This window comes from Micromys minutus (genome assembly GCF_963924665.1).
Source record: "Micromys minutus genome assembly, chromosome: 1".
NCBI lineage: Eukaryota > Metazoa > Chordata > Mammalia > Rodentia > Muridae > Micromys > Micromys minutus.
Genome location: NC_137969.1, coordinates 90120184 through 90143464, shown reverse-complemented (window position 1 = coordinate 90143464; position 23281 = coordinate 90120184). Strand labels below are relative to the sequence as shown.

Here is a 23281-nt window from a genome sequence, read left to right as displayed (position 1 = left end):
GGAGGTACCCCCTTCCTCCATACCTCACCACACCTCCATAAAACATACCCCCCTACTCTATCTTTTTATAAACACATCAATAATGACTACCATTACAGTGTCAGGAATATTACACACAGAAGAGGAAGGTGCATCAGCGGCCTGGGAGACAATGAATCTTAGTTGGAGAACTGATAAAAAAAACAATAGCAGAATCAGATATTATTTCGGCAAATCTCTAATTTGCAGATGCATCATAGATAAGGTAGCAAACACATTCCAATAATAACAACAATTATCAATGGCTTTAACTGTAAGTCATGGAGCGCTAACCCTGGATCTACCCAGAGGGTACTGTTGACTTCCCACTTTTCTGTAACAGTCTTCAAGCACCTCAGCCTTTTAAAACCTATATGTGTTGTCGCCCAACTCTTTTAAGACACAAAAAGGAGTGCCTAGCATTGTTATTGACCATGAATGTCACAGCAGGAGAAATTGCACAATAGTGGGAGGCTTGGGTACACAGTAGTGCCAAGTGAGTATCTCGTTCCAGCTTCCGGCTTCTCGGTTCCCGGCCAGAATAAGTGTTCAAAGAAGTGGGATCTCTTGGGCAATCTTCAGTGAAGAGAGCAAGCGGAGCTGGAGTTGACTTACAAAGAAAAAAGGCAAGGCAGCAGAGGGAGGAAGAAGGCACAGAGAGCACACACAGAAAAGCATCCCTCAAATGCAAGTTCTTTACCGCATGCTCACCTCCTTAGACTCCATCCACGGTTTGGTACAAACCAGAAGTTATTTTCCAATAGGCAAGCGGTGTGGTTGTGGGTGGTGGAGGTCAAAGGAAGATTTTCAGGCACTACCTACCTTTGTTTTTTCCTGAATCAGCATCTCTGGTCTGAAAGCTTGCTGGGCTGGTGAGGCTGGCTGCCTGGCCAAATGCTAAAGATCTGCCAATTGCTGTATCTCCACTGCGAGGACTATGTGTGTGTATGTTTGTGTGTGTGTGTTTGTGTGTGTGTTTGTGTGTGTATGTGTGTGTACTTGTGTGTGTATGTGTGTGTATATGTGTGTATGTGTGCATGTGTGTATGTGTGTGTATATGTGTGTATGTGTGTACATGTGTGTGTATATGTGTGTATGTGTGTATGTATGTGTGTATATGTGTGTTTATGTGTGTATATGTGTGTATGTGTGTTTATGTGTGTGTGTGTATATGTGTGTATGTGTGTATGTGTGTGTATATGTGTGTACATGTGTGTATGTGTATATATGTGTGTATATGTGTGTGTATGTGTGTATATGTGTGTACATGTGTGTGTATGTGTGTATGTATATGTGTGTACATGTGTGTATGTGTATATATGTGTGTATGTGTGTATGTATATGTGTGTATATATGTGTACATGTGTGTGTATGTATGTGTACGTGTGTGTATGTGTGTATATGTGTATACATGTGTGTATGTGTATGTATGTGTGTATACCTGTGTATGTGTGTATATGTGTGTATGTGTGTGTATATGTGTGTACATGTGTGTATGTGTATATATGTGTGTATATGTGTGTATGTGTGTGTATATGTGTATGTTTGTATGTGTGTATGTGTGTGTGTATGTGTGTGTATGTGTGTGTATGTGTGTATGTGTGTATGTGTGTGTGTATGTGTGTATATGTGTGTGTGTATGTGTGTATGTGTGTATGTGTGTGTGTATGTGTGTATATGTGTGTGTGTATGTGTGTGTCTGTACAGGAGTGTAGGTGGCCTTAAAGGCCTGAGGCATTGGACATTGTATTCCCTTGAGCTGGAATTAATGATTGCCATTTGCTACCCCACAAAGGTCTTGGGAATTGAGCTCTGGTCCTTCACGAGATTAGTATAAGTTCTTAACTGTTACTCTCTCTAGCTCCTCACCCTGTTCTTTTAAACTGGGTTTGGAGTACAGAACTCAGGTCCTTATGCTTGCCCGTATTTTACTGATGGAGCTATGGCCTCAGCCTTCCCCTTTGCTTTTTGATCAGAGGAAATGAGAAAGAAAGATGGATACTTGTTTTGGGCACTTGGAAGGATATAACACAGTTTTACAAAAACTTCTTAATATTGACCAAGTTAGTCACAGTGAGGTGTCATGGCCACAGCTTTCCTCTGTCATTAGGTTCAGGCTGGCATCCCAGTGAGGCAGCTCTGCCCCAGCACTGAGGTAAAGCCATACCAAAGGGACTGTGTCACCTGGGGATCCACCCCATGTGCAGCCACTGGGACCAAACACTATCGCTGATGCTGGGAGGTGCTTGCTGGCAGGAACCAGATAGGTGTTCCTCCTCAGGGCTTCTGCCAGAAACATGCAGCTGAGCAGGCTTGCAGATAACCATCAGACTGAGTATGGGGACCCTGGCAAGGGTGCTGGGGTTAGGAGGGAGAATGAAGGAGCTGAAGGGGGTTTGGCCTCATGGGAAGAACAACATTGTAGACCAACCAAATCCTCCACAGCTCCCAGGGACTAGATCACTAACCACTGAGCACACATTGAGAGGCCCATGGCTCCAGTTGCATATGCAGTGGAGGATAGCAATGTCTGACATCAGTGTGAGAAGAGGCCTTTGGTTTAGTGAGGGCATGTTTCCTAATGTAGGGGAATGCCAAGGTACTGAGGTGGAGAGAGTGATTGGGAGCTAGTGCACCCTCGAGAAGACAAGTACAGGGGGAGGGGGCATGGGAGCAGGGTGGGCGAAGGGGATAACATTTCAAATGTAAATACAGAGAATATCTAATTAAAAAAACAACTATTGGATATGCTGCTTATAAGTTCAATAGAGGTGTGTGTGTGCATGCCTGTGTGTGTCTGTGTGTGTGTGTGTTTGCCTGTGTGTGTCTCTGTGGTGTGTCTGTGTCTCTGTGTGTATGCATGCCTCTGTGTGTACATGTGTGTGTCTCTATGGTATGTCTGTGTGTCTGTGTATGTGTAGGTCTCTGTCTCTGTATGTGTATATATTTGTGTTTGTGCTTCAAGACAAGGTTTCTTGTATCCAGGCCGGCTTCAGACATGCCACGTGTCCTATGAAAGACGGGTGCTTGGGGAGCAGGAGCTGCCTCCTCCTGCGAGTCTCAGGAAAGAATGTGACTGTTCCTACAGTCTGAGGAGCCAAGGACCAGCCCGACACAGGGAACCCTTGGGTGTGCTTTCAAAGACCCGAAGAGCTATTATCTCAATGTGATCAAAGGTCGTTGATGTTTTGGTGTAGTTTTTGTGTGCCACGAGAATTACTCTCTAAAAGTGCACATGCAGTCTGCATTGGGACCCGCAGAAATGGCACATTTAACACAGAAAGCTTATTCCTGAGCTCCTTTTCTTTAACACCTCAGAAATGTCATCTGTTCCTTTTGATCTAAGTCACAAAGCATGAGGGAAATTTTATGGTCTCTCTGTGACAGGTACCTCTCGTCCCCCACTCCCATCGTATTCAAATGAACCAACCCAAATGAAGTGACCAGCCTTCAAGACAGCTAGAATCAAGTTCTCTCCCTGCAGTTTACCTCATTTGCAGTAAAACAAAGGACCACTAGACGGAGCCAGTGTTTAAGAAATCGCAGCTCTCCTCTTTCTCTTGAACCGGGCGGACTCAGCCATGAACCAAGCAGCCATGGCCAAGATTAAGGCTCGGGACCTGCGCGGCAAGAAGAAGGAGGAGCTGTTGAAACAACTGGACGAACTGAAGGTGGAACTGTTCCAGCTTCGCGTTGCCAAAGTGACAGGCGCAATCCGTCCAAGCTCTCGAAGATACAAGTCGAACGGAAATCCATCGCCCGTGTCCTCACTGTCATTAACCAGACTCAAAGGAAAACCTCAGGAAATCCTACAAGGGAAAGAAATACAGACCCCTGGACCTGCGACCCAAGAAGACTAGAGCCATGCGCCGCGGGCTCACGAAGCATGGGGAGAAGCTGAAGACCAAGAAGCAGCAGCAGAAGGAGCGAATGTACCCACTGCGCAAGTGTGCAGTCAAGTGTGCAGTCAACGTCTGAGACGACAACGACAATAAAGTGCAAGACTGACTGGCAAAAAAAAAAAAAAAAAAAAAAAAAAAAAAGAAAGAAAGAAAGAAAGAGAAGAAATCACAGCTCTACCTTCCGGGAGATGTTATGCAGCATTTGCCAGTCCTGCCGAGCTAGATTCTGCTGGCAGGAGCGTTGCTTGAGTTGTATCCATACAGGCAGATGAAAGGTGACATTTATAATGGCCCAATTCATTTAGCCACCGTGAAAATGACATTTGATTTGGCACTTTTTTCCCTAACATATTTTATGAGTTTGAGTGTTTTGCCTGCATGTATGTGTGTGTACCATGTGCAAGCTTGGTGCCTGAAGAGGTCAGGTAAGGGCATCACATGGTCTGGAACTGGAATTTCAGACAGCTTTTACCTACTGTGAACTAAACCCAGGTCCCCTGTAAGAGTGCTCTTAAGTGCAGCCCCCCCCCCCCAACTTAAAAGTCAGGGTTATATCCCCTGTCTAGTCTCCCATATAGTTCCACAACTCTGAGAGAATGCTTGGAAGGACCCGACTCTGCTTTTGAGATTATAAAATTGGGACAGCATACCTTTGCAACCTGTTAAGGAGTTTCCGGAGGTGAGCCCGGGCGTCACAGGCTTCAGGTCAGGGTTATCATTGGATTTTATTTTGAATCTTTGTTCAAGTGGAAACCAACCAGTCAAGAGGCAATGCATCCTTCTGTGGGCACGGTCTCAGTTCCCCGCCACACGCACAGCACACCGATGCAGTTGGAACACACCCTCTTCGGTGAACAAGAGGTCCAAGTAATTTCACCTGCTGTGAAGCCGCGCCTACCTCATCTGAGCCCCGTGGATGCACCTCCAAGTTACAGCCATGGCTGTTTAAAAAAGTCTGATGTACTTTGGGAAGCCTTCAAAGGCAGCTCACCTCTTTGATGCTGGACAGCCAGTCCCCTCTTCCCCCCTTTTTTAAACCTCACACACAAATCTTAAGAGACTGTGCTGTAGCTGGAAACCCTGAAACTCATGGTTTGTTGTTTTTCCTTTTGGTAAAATGCTTGCTCTGTAAGAGAGGACACCAACCAGGTAAAAAGGCCATTTATCAACTGAAGGAGGCTGCACGCACATTGATGGTAGAGACAAACCAAAACGGCTCCTGGGAGCCGAATCTGTCAGTCACACTGTAAGTCGTCGTCCTTAGACACTTGGTTTGTTAATTCTGGAAAAGCTGGGTAGGCAGGCTAACAAACCCTGCAGAACGCAGGGGGCTATTGCAGGTGGCTATTCTGACTCCGGTCTGAAGCCGCGCAAAGAACATAGTCTCTTTGTGACCTTTGCGTGTGTGTGTGTGTGTGTGTGTGTGTGTGTGTGTGTGTGTGTGTGTGTGTGTGACTTTATCAAGAAGGCTGCCCACCGTGCCAGGAGCACCTTGGACACACTTCCCCCGGCGCCCAGAGGGTGCCGCTCCGGTTCCAGCCTCGCCCGGCGGCTCCTGGCTGCGACTCGGTCCCCGTGGGATGCGCGCCCGGTAGGGGGCGCCCTGGACCGACTGGCTCCCTCCGCCCACGGGAGGCGGCCGCGGCGCATCGAGCCCGGGGCACTCGAGCGCACACCCGGGCGGGCTGCAGCGGGGAGGTGCGGAGCGCAGCGAGGGCGGCAGCGGGAGCCAGCCGCCGCCCCTGCGCTCCGGGGCTGCGGGGCGCATGGGGCGCGTGGAGCCGGGAACGCTCGCGGGCTGCGCACCGGGCCGCCTGCTGCGGTGAGACACGGCGCCGGGCGCCCCCAGAGCCCGAGCAGTCGGGAGGATGACCATGGCTGGCGGCCGGCGGGGACTAGTGGCCCCGCAGAACACGTTTCTGGAGAACATCGTGCGGCGGTCCAATGGTAAGAACTGCCTCTGAATTTCGGTCGCCCGGGCGGGTTTTGATTTTTTTTAATAAGAGTGCGGTGATTGCAGACGCCTCCCGCCTGGTACCGACAGATGCGGGGGCATCCTGGAGCTCCGCTCACGGGCTTCTCCCGCCCGCCGGCCTGGGAGGTGGGCAGGGCTGGAGGGGGTCTGGTGCGCACCATCTCTGGAGGAGAGATGTCTAGGTGACGTCTTTGGGGCCTTTCTCTTCGTCCTCCCGCTGTCCTCTCCAGGAAAGCTTGGCATTTGGTGAGAAAAGTCATGCGAAAAGTGGCTGCAGGCTGGCTACCTTCAAGCACTGCGCTCCTGATGCGCACTGGCCGCCTCCCCGCGGAGGCTCCCGGAGAGTCCTGAGGTGCAGGGAGGCCAGAGATAGCAGTAGGGCTACTGGGTCCTGGCCCTGTCCGGGCGTTGGGATGTGCCAACTCCACCTTCCATCCTTTAAGAAGCAAAGTCTGATCAGCAGCAACCCTTTGGCAGGGCTGTCTTATCCACCCTCGCCAACCAGCTAGAGCAAATGGCTCTCGAGGGTCCGAGTGTTTTTCTGAGCCGAGCCAGGAAACGGAGGGGACTAAGTGGTCTCGGGTACAAATTTGGCATCTTTCCTCTCTTTTAAGCCCTGCCAATCTTGTCCTTCCTCACCAGTCGATTCATTACCCAAGAAACCTGTGCACAGCATGAGGTTTTTCCCTGCCTTTTAGGATAGCTGGGAGGAGAGAGTCCCACCATGACTGCTAGAGAGGGGATAATTTCCAACACCTTTTTACTCAGCGCTTGCAGTTTTCTGTGGCTTATTAGCAAGAATCCCGGGAGGCAAAAAGTCCTCAGAGTAAGGATCCAAAAGGAGATATCCAATCCTTTGCTACCCGCAAGCACACGCAGTCTTGGCGTCGGGGAGTTGCTGCATACACCTGTTCACCAGGCTACTCAAGTCTGAGGTCCCCCAGCAGTCTTCTGGGCTCCTCTCCTTCCAGAAGCAGGTGACTTCCTCCTGTGGAGAGGCTGTTGGGACCTAACTCAAGAGCTGGGTTTTGGCAGTGTAAACATGGCGTGCAGCCTTGAAACTTGGGTTGATAATGATGAGCTCCCAGCTGACTTCAGTTAGGGATTCAATGGGAGGGCCATGAAAACTGACCCCTGCCTCTTCCACATTTATCTTTAGTTAAAAAGCGACTTAAGTTCACGAGACAAAGCCCGTGGGCTACTGTAGCACATCTTACCTACTGTTTAAGAGCTTTCTTAGAAATTACCCCATCTTTGCTGTGTTCCTCTTAAAGATGAGCACTACTCGGTCACTACCTTTCCCTCCGAGGTTTAAAAGTCTTTAAAGCAAGGTCACAGTTACTGCCAGGGGCTCTCTCTCTCTCTCTCTCTCTCCCTCCCTCCCTCCCTCCCTCCCTCCCTCTCTCTCTCTCTCTCTCTCTCTCTCTCACTCTCTCTCTCTGTGTGTGTGTGTGCTTGTATGCAATGATTGTTAAACAGGAAGCCACAAGGTCACAGTCATTACCTCTGTCTGTCTCTCTCCGTGTGTGTGTGTGTGTGTGTGTGTGTGTGTGTGTGTAATAATTACTGAATGGGCAGTCATGAAGAATTCTTTTCCATACAAATCTGAAAGTGACGGTTGAAGTTAGTGTATTATGGCTCTCTTCTGACCTGGTACGGGCACTGTCTTGCAGATGTGGGGATCTCACTGTGAGGGGAACGTATAACTTTTTTCCATAATAAAATACCAAGAACGTTTTGAGAGGTCTGTCTATTGGAGAGGAGGCAGTGCCCCAAAGTTAGAGGGAAACCATGGTGCACTCAGCAGGAAGGGTATGCTGCAGGCTACAGCCAGGCCAGCATGGGCTCCTAGGGGGAGCTAAAACTCCTAAACCAACCTTGTGGCCAGCTGATCTCAGCGCTACTCCCTGGCGTGAATGTCGGTAGAACGTCAGAGCAAGCAGCGTGGAGTATTTTTAGCACTGGCCTTTTATCTCAGCACCTGTTCTGACAGCCTGGTTCCCATCAACTGAAACGGAACAACAAGAGACAAGCCCAAGGATCCTGGAAGCGGGAAGACCTCTTAAATGCTCTGTGTTCCAAAGTGCTCACTTGAAATGTGGAGTTTACAGTTTTTGTGGTTGTTTTCATACGAGTCCCTGGTTATGAATACTGTGAATGCTAAGGCACATATCTGCATGCATTTTACATTTACAGAAGCAGCCTGTTTAAAATATCGATTGTTTCTTGAAACCTGCTAGCCTATTTTTGGCCATCACAGCATTTAAATAGCAATACTTCAGAATCACCCTGTTAGGCCTTTTATCCCAGTAGATGGTTGCTGCTGCTCATCTGTAGAGCAGCAAACTGGGTGAGCCCTATAGGAAGAGGTTTGTTCACCATGGCTGGGCCGAGGGGCCTGCAGCTGCTGTTCACCTGGATTTGTTTCGGTGTCAGGGATCTAAGCCAGGCCAGCACTGCACCACTGAGCTATCCCAACCCTCAGACAGCTTCTTTTCTCTACTTGATGAGCCTGGGTTGGGGAGATGTTTTTTGTCATCTCTAGAAGAATGGCTGAGAGAAGGTGCTACTGGATTAGAACCAGCCATGTCTGGAATGTCACGGAGATGTAGATGAGACAGAGCTTAGAGACTGTCTGGTCTGCCTGTCCTTCCTCACAAGTGTGTGGGTAAAGGACTGTTCTGGCAGCTCTCCATGTGGAGGGGCAGAACTGAGGAGATCTAGGCTGTGCTCTTTGGAGTGCAAGAAGCAGATTTCCCAGTGGAGACGAAACAAAATGTTATATCAACAGGAACAGCATCCACGTTGGCCGGCAGCCATGCCAGCACATCCAAACAGCGACGGACGAGAGCACAAGTACATTCAAGAAGTCCGGAGCTCTTTTGCCTTTGCAGGATGGGGTGGGGGCGGGGGAGGCTGTGCGTATACCTCCTCGGGGATCCTTGGGCCACTTTCACAGGCCTGTGCACCTCAAGATTCAACAAAGGAAGAACGCTCTCCACTGTAAAATTAAAAGACCCAAGAGTTTCATCTGTGAAGTTCCCAGGCTTGTCAAAACGGGTGGGTAGATTGGGGTCCAGTCAGCTGGTGGGACCAGTGTATTCATTCAGTAAAGATTTCCTGGACATAGCTATTGAACACTGGGGAACAGATGGAAACAAGTTAGGAAGTTTGCTGTGTGACTTTTCCTGGGGACCTGATAGGCCTGACACTGTTATCAAATACTTGGAGTCTATTCTAGTCTATGAGTTTATAGGTGTGTAGATTAGGGGATAATTACAAGGGTGTAAGTCACCCCCAAATAGCTGCCTCACAAAGGCCCACACCCCAGCATGGGTGATCATATGAACAGTGTTTTTAAGTCCTACCTCAGTTTTTCCACCTATGCACCCCACATGCAGCAGGGGCAGCTGCTCATAGCTGGGCAGGGTGCTCACAGCTGGGCAGGGTGCTCACAGCTGGGCAGGGTGCTCACAGCTGGGCAGGGTGCTCACAGCTGGGCAGCTGCTCACAGCTGGGCAGGGTGCTCACATCTGGGCAGCTGCTCACAGCTGGGCAGGGTGCTCACAGCTGGGCAGGGTGCTCACAGCTGGGCAGCTGCTCACAGCTGGGCAGGTGATTGAGTGGTTGGAAGTGCAGGGTTTGATGCCGTCACACTCCTTCCTGGGATGGAATGTAGCAGACTGGATCTTGTGAGGGTCTGGGGGGTGATCACAGCTGCCCTGATCATGAAGGCAATGGCCATGTGATGCCTGGGAGAAAGGCACCCTGGCAAACCTTGATCACGGTTGTTGCTTGTATTCTACAGTAGTGACTGTCCTCAATGGCTCCCTAGGCCTCTCGGTATATTAGAAAATGAGACACTTTAAAGGTGTTTCCTAGAAACTGGTTTAACTTTCTAGGGTTGATTTTGAGTAGCATAAGAAGGAGAGATTTGATAAGTACCTGTGCTTTGGATTGTTAGGAATCAGCAGGAATGATTAATACCCACACCTGATAGGTTTTTCTCCTGATGTGCCAACCTTCATTTAAAATGCTATTGTTGGACTTGAAAGATGGTTCAGCAGGGAAAAGAGCTCGTCAGGCAAGTCCAACAATCTGAACCAGACCTACAGTGGAAGGAAAGAACCAGCTTTTAAAAGTTGTCTTCTAAGCTTCACATGCACTCTGTGGTTTACACACACACACACACACACACACACACAAACACACACACACACACACACACACACACACACACACACAGAGAGAGAGAGAGAGAGAGAGAGAGAGAGAGAGAGAGAGAAAATGCACATAGATACATATAGATTCACACAGACATGCGCACACCGAGGCAAACACAGATACACACAGAGACAGACAGACACAGACATATATACACATAGACATACACAGAGAGATACACATAGAGACATATAGATACAGACACAGATACCCTTTCACGAACACACACACATAGACACACAGAGAGACAGACACATATAGACATATAAACACAGAGATACAAACATAGAGAAAGATAAACAGATATACACATAGGGACACTCATACACAGACATATGGGCATACATGCACAGAGACACATACAGATACCCTCACAGACACATGGACAGACACACACAGTGACACACACACACAAACACACATAGACACAGATACACATACACACATATATAGACACAGACACACAGATATACAGATAGAGATACACAGAGACACACACAGGCACCCTCATGGACACACACACACACACACACACACACACACACACACAAAGAGACATATACACACAGAAATACACAGATACAGACACTGTCACACACACACATATAGACACAGACACACAGAAAAACACACACCCTGTTGACTTTGCTGCTCTTTCTATTCTAGGCAGGAGAGTGCTCTTCCACAGCACCTTTGACAGTTGCTCAAGTCTACAGGCGCCTGTTGTCCGAAAGCTGCTGAAGCAAACAGGAGATCTGTTTTAGGAAGGCTGGCAGTCTGAGGTGCCAGGACTCTACAAAATATTACTCTAGATGGGCCCGTTCTTAGTTTTGCTGTTTGGGAACCATCTTCCGATTTTTATGGTCAGCCTTCCTTACCCTCCTTCAGGTTCCACCACTCTGCCTTCTGACTGGGACTGAGCATCCCATTGTGCTGGGCGTCCCACGTACGGGCTGCATGACACATCTTCCTCTGCTAGCTGCTGATCCCTCTGACATAGCCGTCTAACACTTCACAGAGTGGCCACATTTACGTACCTGTTCTGACCTGGAGGCACACGTGGGTTTCCAGTCCGGAACTGACATTCTCACGCCAGCCTTTGGGACATGTGACACATGTTTCTCTTGGGGATACACCCAGCATGTGTACACTCCGCTGCAGCAGATGCTACTAGATAGTTGTGCGAAGGGTTTTTGTCAGTTCTAATACCTTTGCCCTGCAGTGGACAAGGGTTCCACCGCCCCAAGTCTTCAGTAGCATTTGGCATTTTCTCCCTCTCTCTCTTTTTATTTGCTCAAAAAAAAAAAAAAAAAAAAAAATCTAGTAGCGAATGTCTGGGGTCATCTGGGGTTGTTTTCTAGTGAGCACATGACTGAAATGAAATGAAAACAAAACTTGTTCTTGGCCCGTGGGAAGCCCTAGCATGGAGTGATGTTTAAATATTCTCACATGTGCGTCCTCGCTTGGCTGCGAGTGACGTGAAAACGTCACCCTAGAGGTTATGGGTGAAGGGCACAGGGAAGGCTGTCGTGTTTGCTTGTTTGTTCTTGGTTTTGTTTTTTATGTGTGTGTTTGGGACATTCATTTTCTTGTATTGAGAAGCTTTAAACTCAGGGAGCAGAGATTACGTAAGAACTGGAGCAGGAAGGGGGAAGGAAGTAGAGAGTATGCCATTTGTCTTTTACTGAAAGAAATGGTGGGAAGTGACTGAGAGAGTGTTCAGACTTAGTGGAGGACACACACACACACACACACACACACACACACACAACACACAACACACACACAAAACCTACCAGGACAGGGAGATACCCCAGTAAAGTCACTGCCTTCCAAGCAGAGGTCCTGACTCCAGTCTCTAACACCAGCATAAAACTTGGCACAGTGGTGTGTGTTTGTAATTCCACTGATTACAAATGCAGGAGGGTCCTGGGTCTTGCACACATGCACATACATGCATACAACAATCAAAAGGAAACCAAAACCCAAAGGCTATTGTGCAACTCGGCTTTATAACTGTGGTGAACCTCCCATGAGCTGAATTCTGTACCTGGGAATTTCCGAGTGAGGGAGACCTTTACACCTCTGGGTCTCACCGAAGAAGCCACTATGAAGCCTGACACGAAGTGTGAATCTCTCCAGAGGTCTAAGAGATGTTCCACAGAGATACCATTTACTACCTATTTCCTTCCTGACACACATCTCACCCAAAACCATTCTTGACTTTTATAACTGTGTCTTTTTCTTTTTTTTTTTTAAGAGGTTGGATATACGATGGCCAGATCATGTTAGGTCACCGAGAAAGCTTTGCTTCTATGGGGTTGCTGCTTCCTTCTGGGCACTCATGCACAGGTGTGATTCTTCAGTGAACTTGAGATCTGGGATTTGTCTGGTGCCCTAGTTGCTGTCTGTGGTCACAGAGAGCTGTCGGCTGAGCTTCAGTGTCTTCAGGTTCTTATGGCTGCTGCTCTAACACTCAAAATGTGTATGTCAATGACAAGCCCTTCAAGCCTTTCTGATTGGGTGGCACTGAATCACACCAGTCAGTTGACTTTCACTAGGATGATTCACTACATGCAATTAAATGGCAGCTCTTTTGGATAGCACGGAATGGCATGAACCGATATTCTGAAACGAGCTGAGTCAGTCCACCATCATGGACATCATTAGTAAGGAAGAATACTGGATACCAGCAGTTCCCTCAGCTTTTCGTGGCTGGGCAGTGACATCAGGTGTTCTTTGTTTTGTTTTGGGACAAGGTCTTGTTACATGCTGCCATGTCGCTGGTCCTCCGGTGCAGGTGTTTGTGTAGGAGGAGCAGACCTCTAAGTCCTCTGTCTTTCCTTGAAGGTGGTGTGCTTGGGGTGCTGGGGTTAGTGTTGGGAAGGCATAAGATATTAGCAGACTTCACACCCATGGCTTCACTTTGCTGCATATTAAGAGTTACTTATAAAAATACTTTAGACCAGAACTTCACTTCTCAACCATGACAGAGACAGTGTGGTTAATTTGAGTGGTAAGACTGTTATTTCAGTTAACTGTGTGTGTGCTCATAAGTCTTTATATTTTATAATGTTTATTTGTGTGTGTGTGTGTGTGTGTATGTGTATGTATGTGTGCTATAGTGTACATGTGGAGGTCAGAGGACTACTTTTGAGAGTTGGTTCTCTCCTTGTACCATGTGGGTTCCAGGGATCAGATTCAGGTCATCAGCCTTGGTGGCATGTGTGTTGGTGCACGTGTGTTTCCTCACAGAGCTGGCACACCTACACAGCTGGTTGTAGTTTCAAGTTTTTATTTTACTTTCTCTTCCTTAAACGTCACTGAGACTGAATAGATTATAGTTCATGCAGCTCTCCTGAAGGCTTGGGCCAGGGATTTGTGTATGTTCCGAATAGATGGATTGGAGCACTCTTTTTTGTTTTCCCAGCCTATAGTGTGTCTCAGGAGGCTGGCCTGTGTAGACCACAGCTGCTGCCTCTGTGACTGGCTCATCACTGACTGGCTTCCCCAGAAAGGAGAGACTGACTCTCTAGCCTTCTCCCTGCAAATACACGGGAATGGCTGTCTTCCCCTAGCTCATGGTTCCATCTCTCGCTCATTGTCCTTGAGTTCCTGAGGTCCTGAGAAAACTGTAGAGACGTGCGCAGGGTGGGGGTGGGCCCTTCTCTTACCCACTCCTGGTTTGTCAGCTTCACCTCGGTGTCTGAAAGCTGCCGTGGTGGAAACATTTACACCTTGGGAGTTGGCAAATGCCGTAAACCACTTTCCCCTCCTGAGGGTCATCTTGGGACCTGTCTGCTTTCTTCGTGTCACCCCACATTTTTACCAAATGCTTCCGAAGCAGCTTCTGGTCTTTTCCTGTGTTCTTGGTGAGACTGGCCCAAGAACCCAGTGACTTGTTCTGTGGCTAAATCAGTTTCTCAGCCTTTGTACAAGCCAGTGTGTGCTGTGTCGCTGAGCTTGGTGAGAGATGTGTACCAAGGTCCCCATTTCTATGTACAGACATGGCATTATTTGGCTGATGAAGGTTCCGTGTACTGGCTTGATGAAGTAATTTCATGTTCTATCCCGTATGTATGTATGTGTGTGTGTGTGTGTGTGTGTGTGCAGTTTTATAATCGCATATTTCAAAGGACAGCATAAGGGATGAGCTTATCACAGTCAGCAGATGCTAACTAACCTGAGTTGTAGTCAGCTATAGCGATTATTAGGTGTTAATCTACACCATGGACCAATACTCTTTCGCATGCACCTGTGCGACGGAGGTTTTCTATGCATCTCCTTTGATCTTCCTTGTGATACATTCTGTGGGAGCTGTCGCTGTCATTATTCCCTTTTACACGTATGGAGAGTGAGGTTTGAAGAGATGACTTGGGTTTCTCCACCTGTCCACTTTGTTCCCAGAAACAATGACCCTAAGACTTAATGTTTCATCAATACATACCTAGGCCAAAAGCTTGGTTCTTCGACTAGCTCACAACTTAATTACCTGTATATTCTAATCAAAGTTATTCCATGCAGCTGGCTGCCTGGACCTCAGTTTCATGAGACTTGTCTTCTTCTGTATCTAAGGCACTGAATCTCACCAGTGCCTGACTCTGTTCCCAGAAATTCCCTCTCTGTATTGGAACTTCCACCTCCCCCATTTCCTGCTTAAGCTAACAGGTCAACTGCATTTTATTGACAGGTGATGCTTCTACACAGTACAGCAGATCCTCTCTACAGACGGCCTAAAGCAACATGGGTTAGTTTTCAGCAGGAGACTTTTTAGAAGCTTAAGAAGCAAGCTTCTCCTATCTCACACCCTATATAGTGTGATGGTTGGTTCTACTTGTCAACTTGACATACCCTAAAATCATCTGGGAAGAGGGCTCAGTGAGGGATTGTCTAGATTAGGTTGGTCTCTGAGCATGTCTGAGGTAGATTGTATCTGCTGTGGGGGTGAGGCTGGGTCTGCGGTAGATTATCTCTGTTCTCAAGGTGAGGCTGGGTCTGTGGTATATTGTATCTGCTGTTGAGGTGAGGCGGGGTCTGTGGTATGTTTCTAGTAAGGCAATCCAGCTTCAAAGCGGGCAGCACTTTTCCCTGGGTTTGGGCACTGCACTGTGTAAGAGAAAGCTAGTTGAGGTGTGTGTGCATTCACTTCTCTCCTCTATGGTGGATGTGAGGTGACCATTTGTCTCAACCTTCTGTTCCTGTGACTCCCCTACTGTAAGGGGCTGCAACCCTGGGGTGTTTTATTACAGTGACAGATAAATTCGAGCACTCAGGAACCAGAAACTCTGTGGTGAATCCTCCAGGCAGGTCCGATGGATGTGACAGTTGGAGAGCCCTGCTTTAGCAACAGCTCCATCCATATCTTCATGTGTGAGGAAAATGCTTGACTCCCAGGCTTGTGCAGAAGGAGGAATGTGTGTGTTGCAGTGATAATTTCTCTGTTGACTTTCAGTCACTGTCTTAAATCCTGTCCATGTTTTATTCCTGTCTCTGAGTAGTGTGAGTTTCTCCTGGGACCTACCCATCAGTTCTGACTGTCTCCCAACTGATGTCCCTGGGATTTTATCCCTGGCTTTCTTTACCTATCCCGACACTCCCTTTCCTTTCCTTGATGAAGCTTCAGAGCCCCCGTCTACAGGCGACTCTCTTCTATTTTTTCTTCTTCTAATTTCTCAGTCACCATTTGAGAATGGTGAGGTTGGTGTGCCTGCCATTTTGAAATGATAGCATGCTTTTCCTAGAAAGAGAAAGTCCTAGTCTCCTGTTAGGGGAAAACTACAAGCCCTTTGCCAGCAGCTTGACCACACCCCACCATCCCCTACCACTCCGAGTCACTTTCCTTCTCCTCTTTGAATTTAATATCTCTCCCCACCAGCCTCTCACCCCTTTTCTGTCGCTTGGCATGGCGACACCCGCGCTCTTTGTGCCTCGCTAAAGAGTGGGGAAGGGGGCGATTTTCCTCTTGTCCATCACAGAGGGTCGTGGCTGATACCTCTATGACATAAGAAATGGTTACAAGAGCAAAGCATGAGGTGCGTATGCAGGCGTACATGGGGCCCACACAGGACATGAGACTCAAAGGACTAAACGGTAGAAACTAGGTATTTATTCTTTTTCTGGGGAAGGCAGTGTGAGAAAGGCTTGTTGGTAATTTCAGAAGGGTGTTTTTTTTTTAAACATTTATTTTAATGTGTATGGCTGCACATGCCGTGGCATAACTGTGGAGGTACGGAAACAACCATGGGAGTCTATATGTTCCTTCTACCATCTGGGTTCTAGGGCTCTAACTCAGATCATCAGACCTGGTGACAATGCTTGTCACACTGATCTATCTTGCTGGCTCTGTAATAAATAACATATGGGGCAATAAACGAGTCTTGGAAAAAATAAATATGTCCAGAGACCAAATAGTGGCCAGAGAAGCTGTTCCCCTGGCCTCTGGGTACAGTTTGGTTTTCAATCTCTTTCTCTGTGATGTTTAATCTTCCATGGTTAATGAAATTCCAGTAAGAAGATTTGAAGGCAATTGCATTCCTTGTTGTAAGATCCAGTCTCCAGGCAAATAAGGCATTTATTGCTAGAGAGAGTCCCTTCTTGCTCTGTGGATGAGAAAAGATCACCAAAGATTGACTGGGGGGCTGGGGGGGGGGTTGCAGAGGGCCAGAGATGCCTTGGCTCTGATGCTTTCTTAGGTTCACCTTTAGGGTCCTCACCTTCAGCCTTCCTGTCTGTCTCCCCTCTCTCCAGGACCCTCTCCAAAGGTCTTGATTCATGGCTAGGGCTCACTCAGGGGAGCTTGCTCTGTAAGTCTACCTCACGCTCTTGCATCTGTGGTTGACCTGTTTCCACACCTCAGGTCAGGGTCCCCCATCTGTGTCCAGCTTAGCATTCCCTCATATGGCCCCAGTCTCTGCTCCTCTGTACCATGAGTTTCTCAGCAGCATGAATATGGTCAATAAAGTTTGCTCAACTCACAGGCCACTCAGACAAACATCTCAGTTTCTGTTCTTGAAAGAACATCTAGTAGGACTAGCCCTGGGTGTGGCTTGTTTGGTCAACCACCAATCCTGGTTTTTCTTCTCTAACGGAAGCCCTTATTAGGGAATAGGATTTGGAGTTACACGGTATGCAGAAGTGGGCAGACAGAGCTAGATGTAACTGTCAGATGTACACTGTGTGCCCCGTGCTTCCATCTGGCCTGGGACTAAACAGACTGTTTTAGTATGTGGTTTCCATTGCAGTGAACAGACACCATGACCAATGCAGCTCTTATAAAGGACAACATTTAATTTGGGCTGGCTTACAGGTTCAGTGGTTCAGTTCATTATCCTGGCAGGAAGTGTGGCATCATCCAGGCAGACATGGTGCTGGAAAATGAATGGGGAGTTCTATATCTTGACCCAAGGGAAGCCAGAAGGAGACTGGCTCTTGTACAGGCAGCTAGAAGGAGTGTCTCTTCCGCATTGGGCAGAGCTTCAGAATCCACCCACACAGTGACTCACTTCTTCCAACAAGGCCACACCCACTCCAACAAGACCACACCCACTCCAACAAGGCCACACCCACTCCAACAAGGCCACACCCACTCTAACAAGGCCACACCTCGTGAGCAGTGCTACTTCCCAGGGCTAAGCATATTCAAACCACCATACACGCCCCCACAGAAATTTGTCTTATTAAACAGATTCTCTGAAATCCTTCTGCCCATTCTGATGTGATGCTGTGTTCCTACTAGGAACTCTTAAGTGGCACACATAATAGGAAGGCAAAAACTAGCTTTGGGATTTTTTTCTAATGCTAGTTGATATAGTTTGTGTGTGTGTGTGTGCATGCATGTGTATTGTACATGTGTGTATGAATGTTTTTATGTATGTGGAAACATACATGTATGTATGTATGTGCATGTGGAAGGAGGCCTGAAGTTAGAAATTATCCTTGATTATTCTTATGCCTTATTCATGGAGGTAGATTTTCTCAGTTGAACATAGAGTTCATCAGTATGACTAGTTTCAATACCCAGTTTGTGTTGGGGAATTCCCTGTCTTCACCTGTCAAGGCTGCTGGTCACCAGGGTCTCTATTGCTGTGACAAACACACCAGGACCAAAAGAAACACAAGGAGGAAGGGGTTTATCTTATTTTATAGCCTATTACTAGGAAAGTCGAGGCAGGCACTCAAGACAGGAACCTGGAGGCAAGAACTGAAGCATACCATGGAAGAATTCTGCTTACTGGCTTGCACAGCTTGCTTTCACAACTTAGGACCCCTTTGCCCAGGGGTAGCACCACCCATAATGAACTGGCCCCTCACCTGACAACCATTAATAAAGAAAATACTCACAGGCTTATCCACAAGCCAGTCTGGTAGCCCATACTTTTAACTTCTAAGCCTTTTTTCTAGCCAGAATAGTTTTATACAGACTATATGTATAAAGAAGCAACTGTAAATATGAGAATAAAGCATTTGCTGCATTAAGCTACTGAACTGTTTTCAACACAAATAGAGGCCTGTTAGTAGCCAGGCAGGGACCCATCTCTAGTTCCTAAAGTGTCCAGTGACAGAAAACACCTGACACATTTTCATTCCCCTCTGCCATGCTTGTGAGGTGGAGTCATCTGATTTTGTTGTTTATTTGATAGTGGATGAAGCTGCCTTTGGAGCCATGTACTTCAGGGCAACCACTCACTAAGGGAAGCGCTTGAGTTTGCTTTGGAAATGGAAAACTTTCTCTGCACTGTAATTTACTGACTTAATAAAAGAAGGGTCTCTGTCGAGTATTAAAATCACAGACGAAGCAAATAGCTGTTGAATCTCTTGGGTGTCTAGTTTGTTTTATGCAAAGATCAGACCCATGACAATTTAAAAGAACCATATCCATGAGATTTTATGGTTGGTAAACATGAGAGAACAGCATGTGGTTTTTTTTCTAGTGCTAAGACTTTAGGTGTGTGACTTAGATGGACAAGAGGTCTTCTCTACTTCCAACTGTCTTTCTCCTGAATGTCATCAAAATTTCACCAATCCATCCATCCATCCATCCATCCATCCATCCATCCATACATACATACATGCATACATACATACACCCACTCACCCACCCACTTACTTATCCACCCACCCACCCACTTATCCATCCATCCACCTATCCATATACCTAATTATCCATCCATCTATTCATCAATCCATCCATTTATACATCCATCTGCCCATTCATCTACCTAATTATCCATCCATCCATCCATCCATCCATCCATCCATCCATCTATCCATCCATCCATCAATCCATCCATTTATACATCATCCATCCACCCACTTATCCATCCATCTATCAATCCATCTACCTACTTATCCATCCACCTACTTATCCATTCATCTATCTATCTATCTATCTATCTATCTATCTATCTATCTATCTATCTATCTATCCATCCATCCATCCATCCATCCATACATACATACATACATACATATATACATACATGCATACATACATCCACCCACCCCCTTATCCATCTATCCACCCATCCATCTACCTAATTATCCATCTATCCATTCATCAATCCATCCATCCACCCACCCACTTATTCATCCATCCTCCCCACCCCAGGGATAGAAAGATGGCTCAGTGGTTAAGAGCACTTATTGCTCTTATAGAGGACCAGATCTCCAGTCCTAGCACTCAAGTGGTAGCCCACAACTATTTGTAACCCCAGTCTAGTGTATCCAGTTTCTTCTTCTGACCTCTGTGGGCATCAGTCAAACATGTGCTACACACATACACTTGTGAGAAAAACACTCAGACAATTGAAAAAGTAAAGTCAGCAGTAATAATCTCTAGTGCACAGCACCCCCCCCTTCTGTTTTGTGTGTGTGTGTGTGTGTGTGTATTTGTGTGTGCACCAAACCAGGGGGATTTCTGAGAATTTAAGTCTAGTCTGAACTCATAGGGGTATAGTGAATTCCAAGCCAGCCTAAACTATAGAGTAGCATAGAGTTTGAGAGCAGCCAGGGGTATAGAACGAAACTGTCTCAAAACTCAAACTAAACTAAAAGTTAATTCCTGGTCGACTTTACATAAGTTCAAGAAAACAAAACAATCTGTACCCTTGTGATCTGTACCACTGTGGAGCTTCAGGGATGTGTGTTTTTTTCCTCACAAGGAGCGCTGAGTTATGTGCACTGTGCAGTAGTTACTGTCCTTTAATGACCAGTGCTGGCAGGGAACAATGGGCCCGTGCATTACTCGTGAGGCATGTGGCTTTTATCTGTGTAATTACCCACACCGAGTCGCTTCTCTGTACCATTGCTTTAGTGAGCTTCTCCTTTGTTATGTGTGGTAATTATGATGAAAAGCAATTTTCTAATAATTTCTTTTTAGAATGTCTCTGTGTTGTGCTTTATGTGCAAATGGTAGGTTTGGGAGGATTGTGACATTGTTACTGCCTCAGGCTCTGGCCGCTCAGTTGAGGAGATTCTTCGTGATGGTAGGAAGCTTTTCCAACTTTTGGAGACTGTTGGTTTTTGTTAGTGAACTGAAGGGGAGCTGAGGACTGAGGAAGAATGAAATTAGGAACCTTAACATTTAACCTTGAGCAATCTTGTGACCATAGACATTCCCTGAGGAGAGCATCAGGAGGAAGCAGTACAATCAGGCTAATTTTCACAGAAGACCTAGAGACCCTGCAGACCACCAAATGAGAGCCATTGAAAGAATCATGCCACGGGAGCCAGTCTGAACCCCAATATTCCTCTGCTGAGGAATATAGAGTGGTCTCTGTCAGTTCAGAGAGTGATCCAGGAGGTGGGTTTGGTCCTGTGTAGGATGGTAGCTGACAGGAAGTCCTTCTTTCTGCACGGGTGTACACACAGAGAAATAACTGTTTACACAGAATGTACATTGTTAGGCATTAGACGTGTCTAGAGAGGACTGCAGCATACAGGAAAATGGAAGGCATGTAGACGTAACACATAAACTCCATCCTGTTTTAAGGGCCTCAAGCATCTGCCCATTTTAATACTCTGGGGGGGGGGGACAGTTACATACAAATTGGTGTGCATGTGTGTGTGTGTGTGTGTGTGTGTGAGTGTGTGCACGCACACGCACATGCATTTTCACAAATATATGTAAATACAAGCTGCTGTTTGTTGGTGATGTGAATAGAGTTGTGAGACAGATTTCTCTGCACTGGACAGTCACTAAGAGGGCTCATCTCTGGGAGAAGCCAGTTCTCCTCCTGCAGTCAGAACTCACCCGTAGTTCTTTGTCTAGGGTTGTGACCCTGGAAAATTTCCCCTTCCACATCAGCATGGCTGTTGACGCTTGCTATTGTTCCAGTGTTGCTTATGTGGACATTTCTAACAGAGACTCTCACAGCAGACTTTCTGGTGTCCTGGCTTTAAGTCTTTCCGTCCCCACCCCTCCCGAGATGTCCCCTGAGCCGTAGCTGAGGGAGCTATGGCATGGCCGTGTGCATCGGCACTGGGCTCCACATTATTCATCACGGCTTTGTGTCCGGTTGTGCTTTTCTGTGGTGGTCTCCTTTGCTTCCAGGAGAAGCTCCTTTGACGAGGGATGGTTGCCACACTTACCCGAGAGTTTAAGAATGGACTTGGAATGTAGTTAGGGCTTATGCTTGTCTAGCAAAGGGACAAAGGTAGGTTCAGCCCCAGGAAGCTGACTAGGTTTCCTGAACCAGACATGATTTCCCTCCCACTGAGTGGACCTAAGAGCTATTGGTTGCCACTTCCGTGAGTGCCCCATGTATCGTGCCTTTGTGCATGGTTTTAAAGCTAGCATGCAAAGCAATGAACTTCATTCTCACTTTTTATACACAAGTTCATTCTCATTCAACCCTTTCCCCATAATCTTACCCCTTCTCATTGAGATCCTTCCTCCCCACAGATAGCCCTCACTCCTGCTTACATGCCTTGTGTGCTCCGTTACTCTTACTCCTCCTCCTCTCGTCCTTCCTTTTCACTGTTCTCCTTTATACCTTTGACACACACACATACACACGTACACACTCATTCCAGTTCCTGGAGATCAAACTGATGTCAGGCATGGCTGCAAGCATCCTTACCCCTCTGAGCAATGTTGCCCATTGACTTGTGTGGGAGGTGATGTTTTGATGTTATGTTTGAGTAGTGGGCTGCTCTCCTGATGAGGTTTAGCTTGGCTTCAAGTTTTGTTTCCATTTGCTGAGTTGACAAGTAGCAGACCCTAGAGTCACTTGGGTGTGATGAGATCGTCTGTGCTGCTGTTACTTTCCAGTCACTCTCTTGTTTGGCAGATATGGTCACCAGGAGGGTTGGAGAGCCCTTAAGTGACTGAGCAGGGCTGCTTTCATGGAATCTTGCCAACTCTAGCATTTGTCTTTGGTTTTGTGTTTTAGATTCTGGCTTCCCAAACTTGTCTGTTCTATGGCAGACAGATGTCTAGACTGTCCTGTGTAAGAGTTATCTGGGGAAATGGGTCTTTTGGGGTTCAGGTTAGTTAGTCCTAGTTAGGTTTCTATTGTGATAAACACTACTGGCTGGTCTAGTGTGTCAGTTTGATACAAGCTGGAGATATTATAGAGAAAGACGCTGCTTTTGAGGAAATGCCTCTATAAGATCCAGCTGTAAAGCATTTTCTCAATTAGTGATCAAGGTGGGGAGGGCCCATCCCATTGTGGGTGGTGCCATCCCTGGGTTAGTAGTCTTGGCTTCTATAAGAAAGCAAGCTGAGCAAGCCAGGGGAAACAAGCCACTAAGCAGCATCCCTCCATGGCCTCTGCGTCAGCTCCTGCCTTCAAGTTCCTGTCCCAAGTAAGTTCCTGTCCAGAGGTTCTTTGGTGATGAACAGCAATGTGGAAGTGTAAGCTGAATAAATTCTTTCCTCCCCAACTTCCTTCTTAGTCATGATGTTTTGTGCATGAACAGAAACCCTGACTGAGACAGACACCATGACCAAAAGTAGCTTGGGGAGGAAAGAGTTAATTTTACATCATAGATTACAGTCCATAATCGAAGAGAAGTGAGGGCAGGAACTTGGAGGCAGGAACTTCAGCAGAGGCCATGGAGGGCACTGCTTACTAGTTTGCTCTCACACCTTGTTCTTCTAATGTTTTTATGCAACCTTGGGTTTCCTTCCTAGTAATGGCACTGCCCACAGTGAACAATC

At 47.0% G+C, this 23281-nt stretch overlaps 1 protein-coding gene and 1 pseudogene across 3 annotated transcripts in view; both read left to right on the top strand.

Moving 5' to 3' along the window:
• Positions 1 to 3614: 3614 nt before the first annotated feature.
• LOC308433905 (large ribosomal subunit protein uL29-like) lies at positions 3615 to 3996 on the top strand (annotated as a pseudogene). Its single transcript has one exon. The product of its transcript is annotated as a large ribosomal subunit protein uL29-like (transcript).
• A 1792-nt stretch (positions 3997 to 5788) lies between these two features.
• Positions 5789 to 23281, top strand: part of KCNH1 (potassium voltage-gated channel subfamily H member 1) — a gene marked incomplete at both ends in the record, with an annotated part of 282586 nt that continues 265093 nt past the window's right edge. For both annotated transcript variants that reach the window (XM_080908290.1, XM_080908289.1), the window contains one exon: positions 5789 to 5867. In XM_080908290.1, coding sequence (XP_080764416.1) covers positions 5789 to 5867 — 79 coding nt within the window. The remainder of the gene's footprint in view (positions 5868 to 23281) is intronic.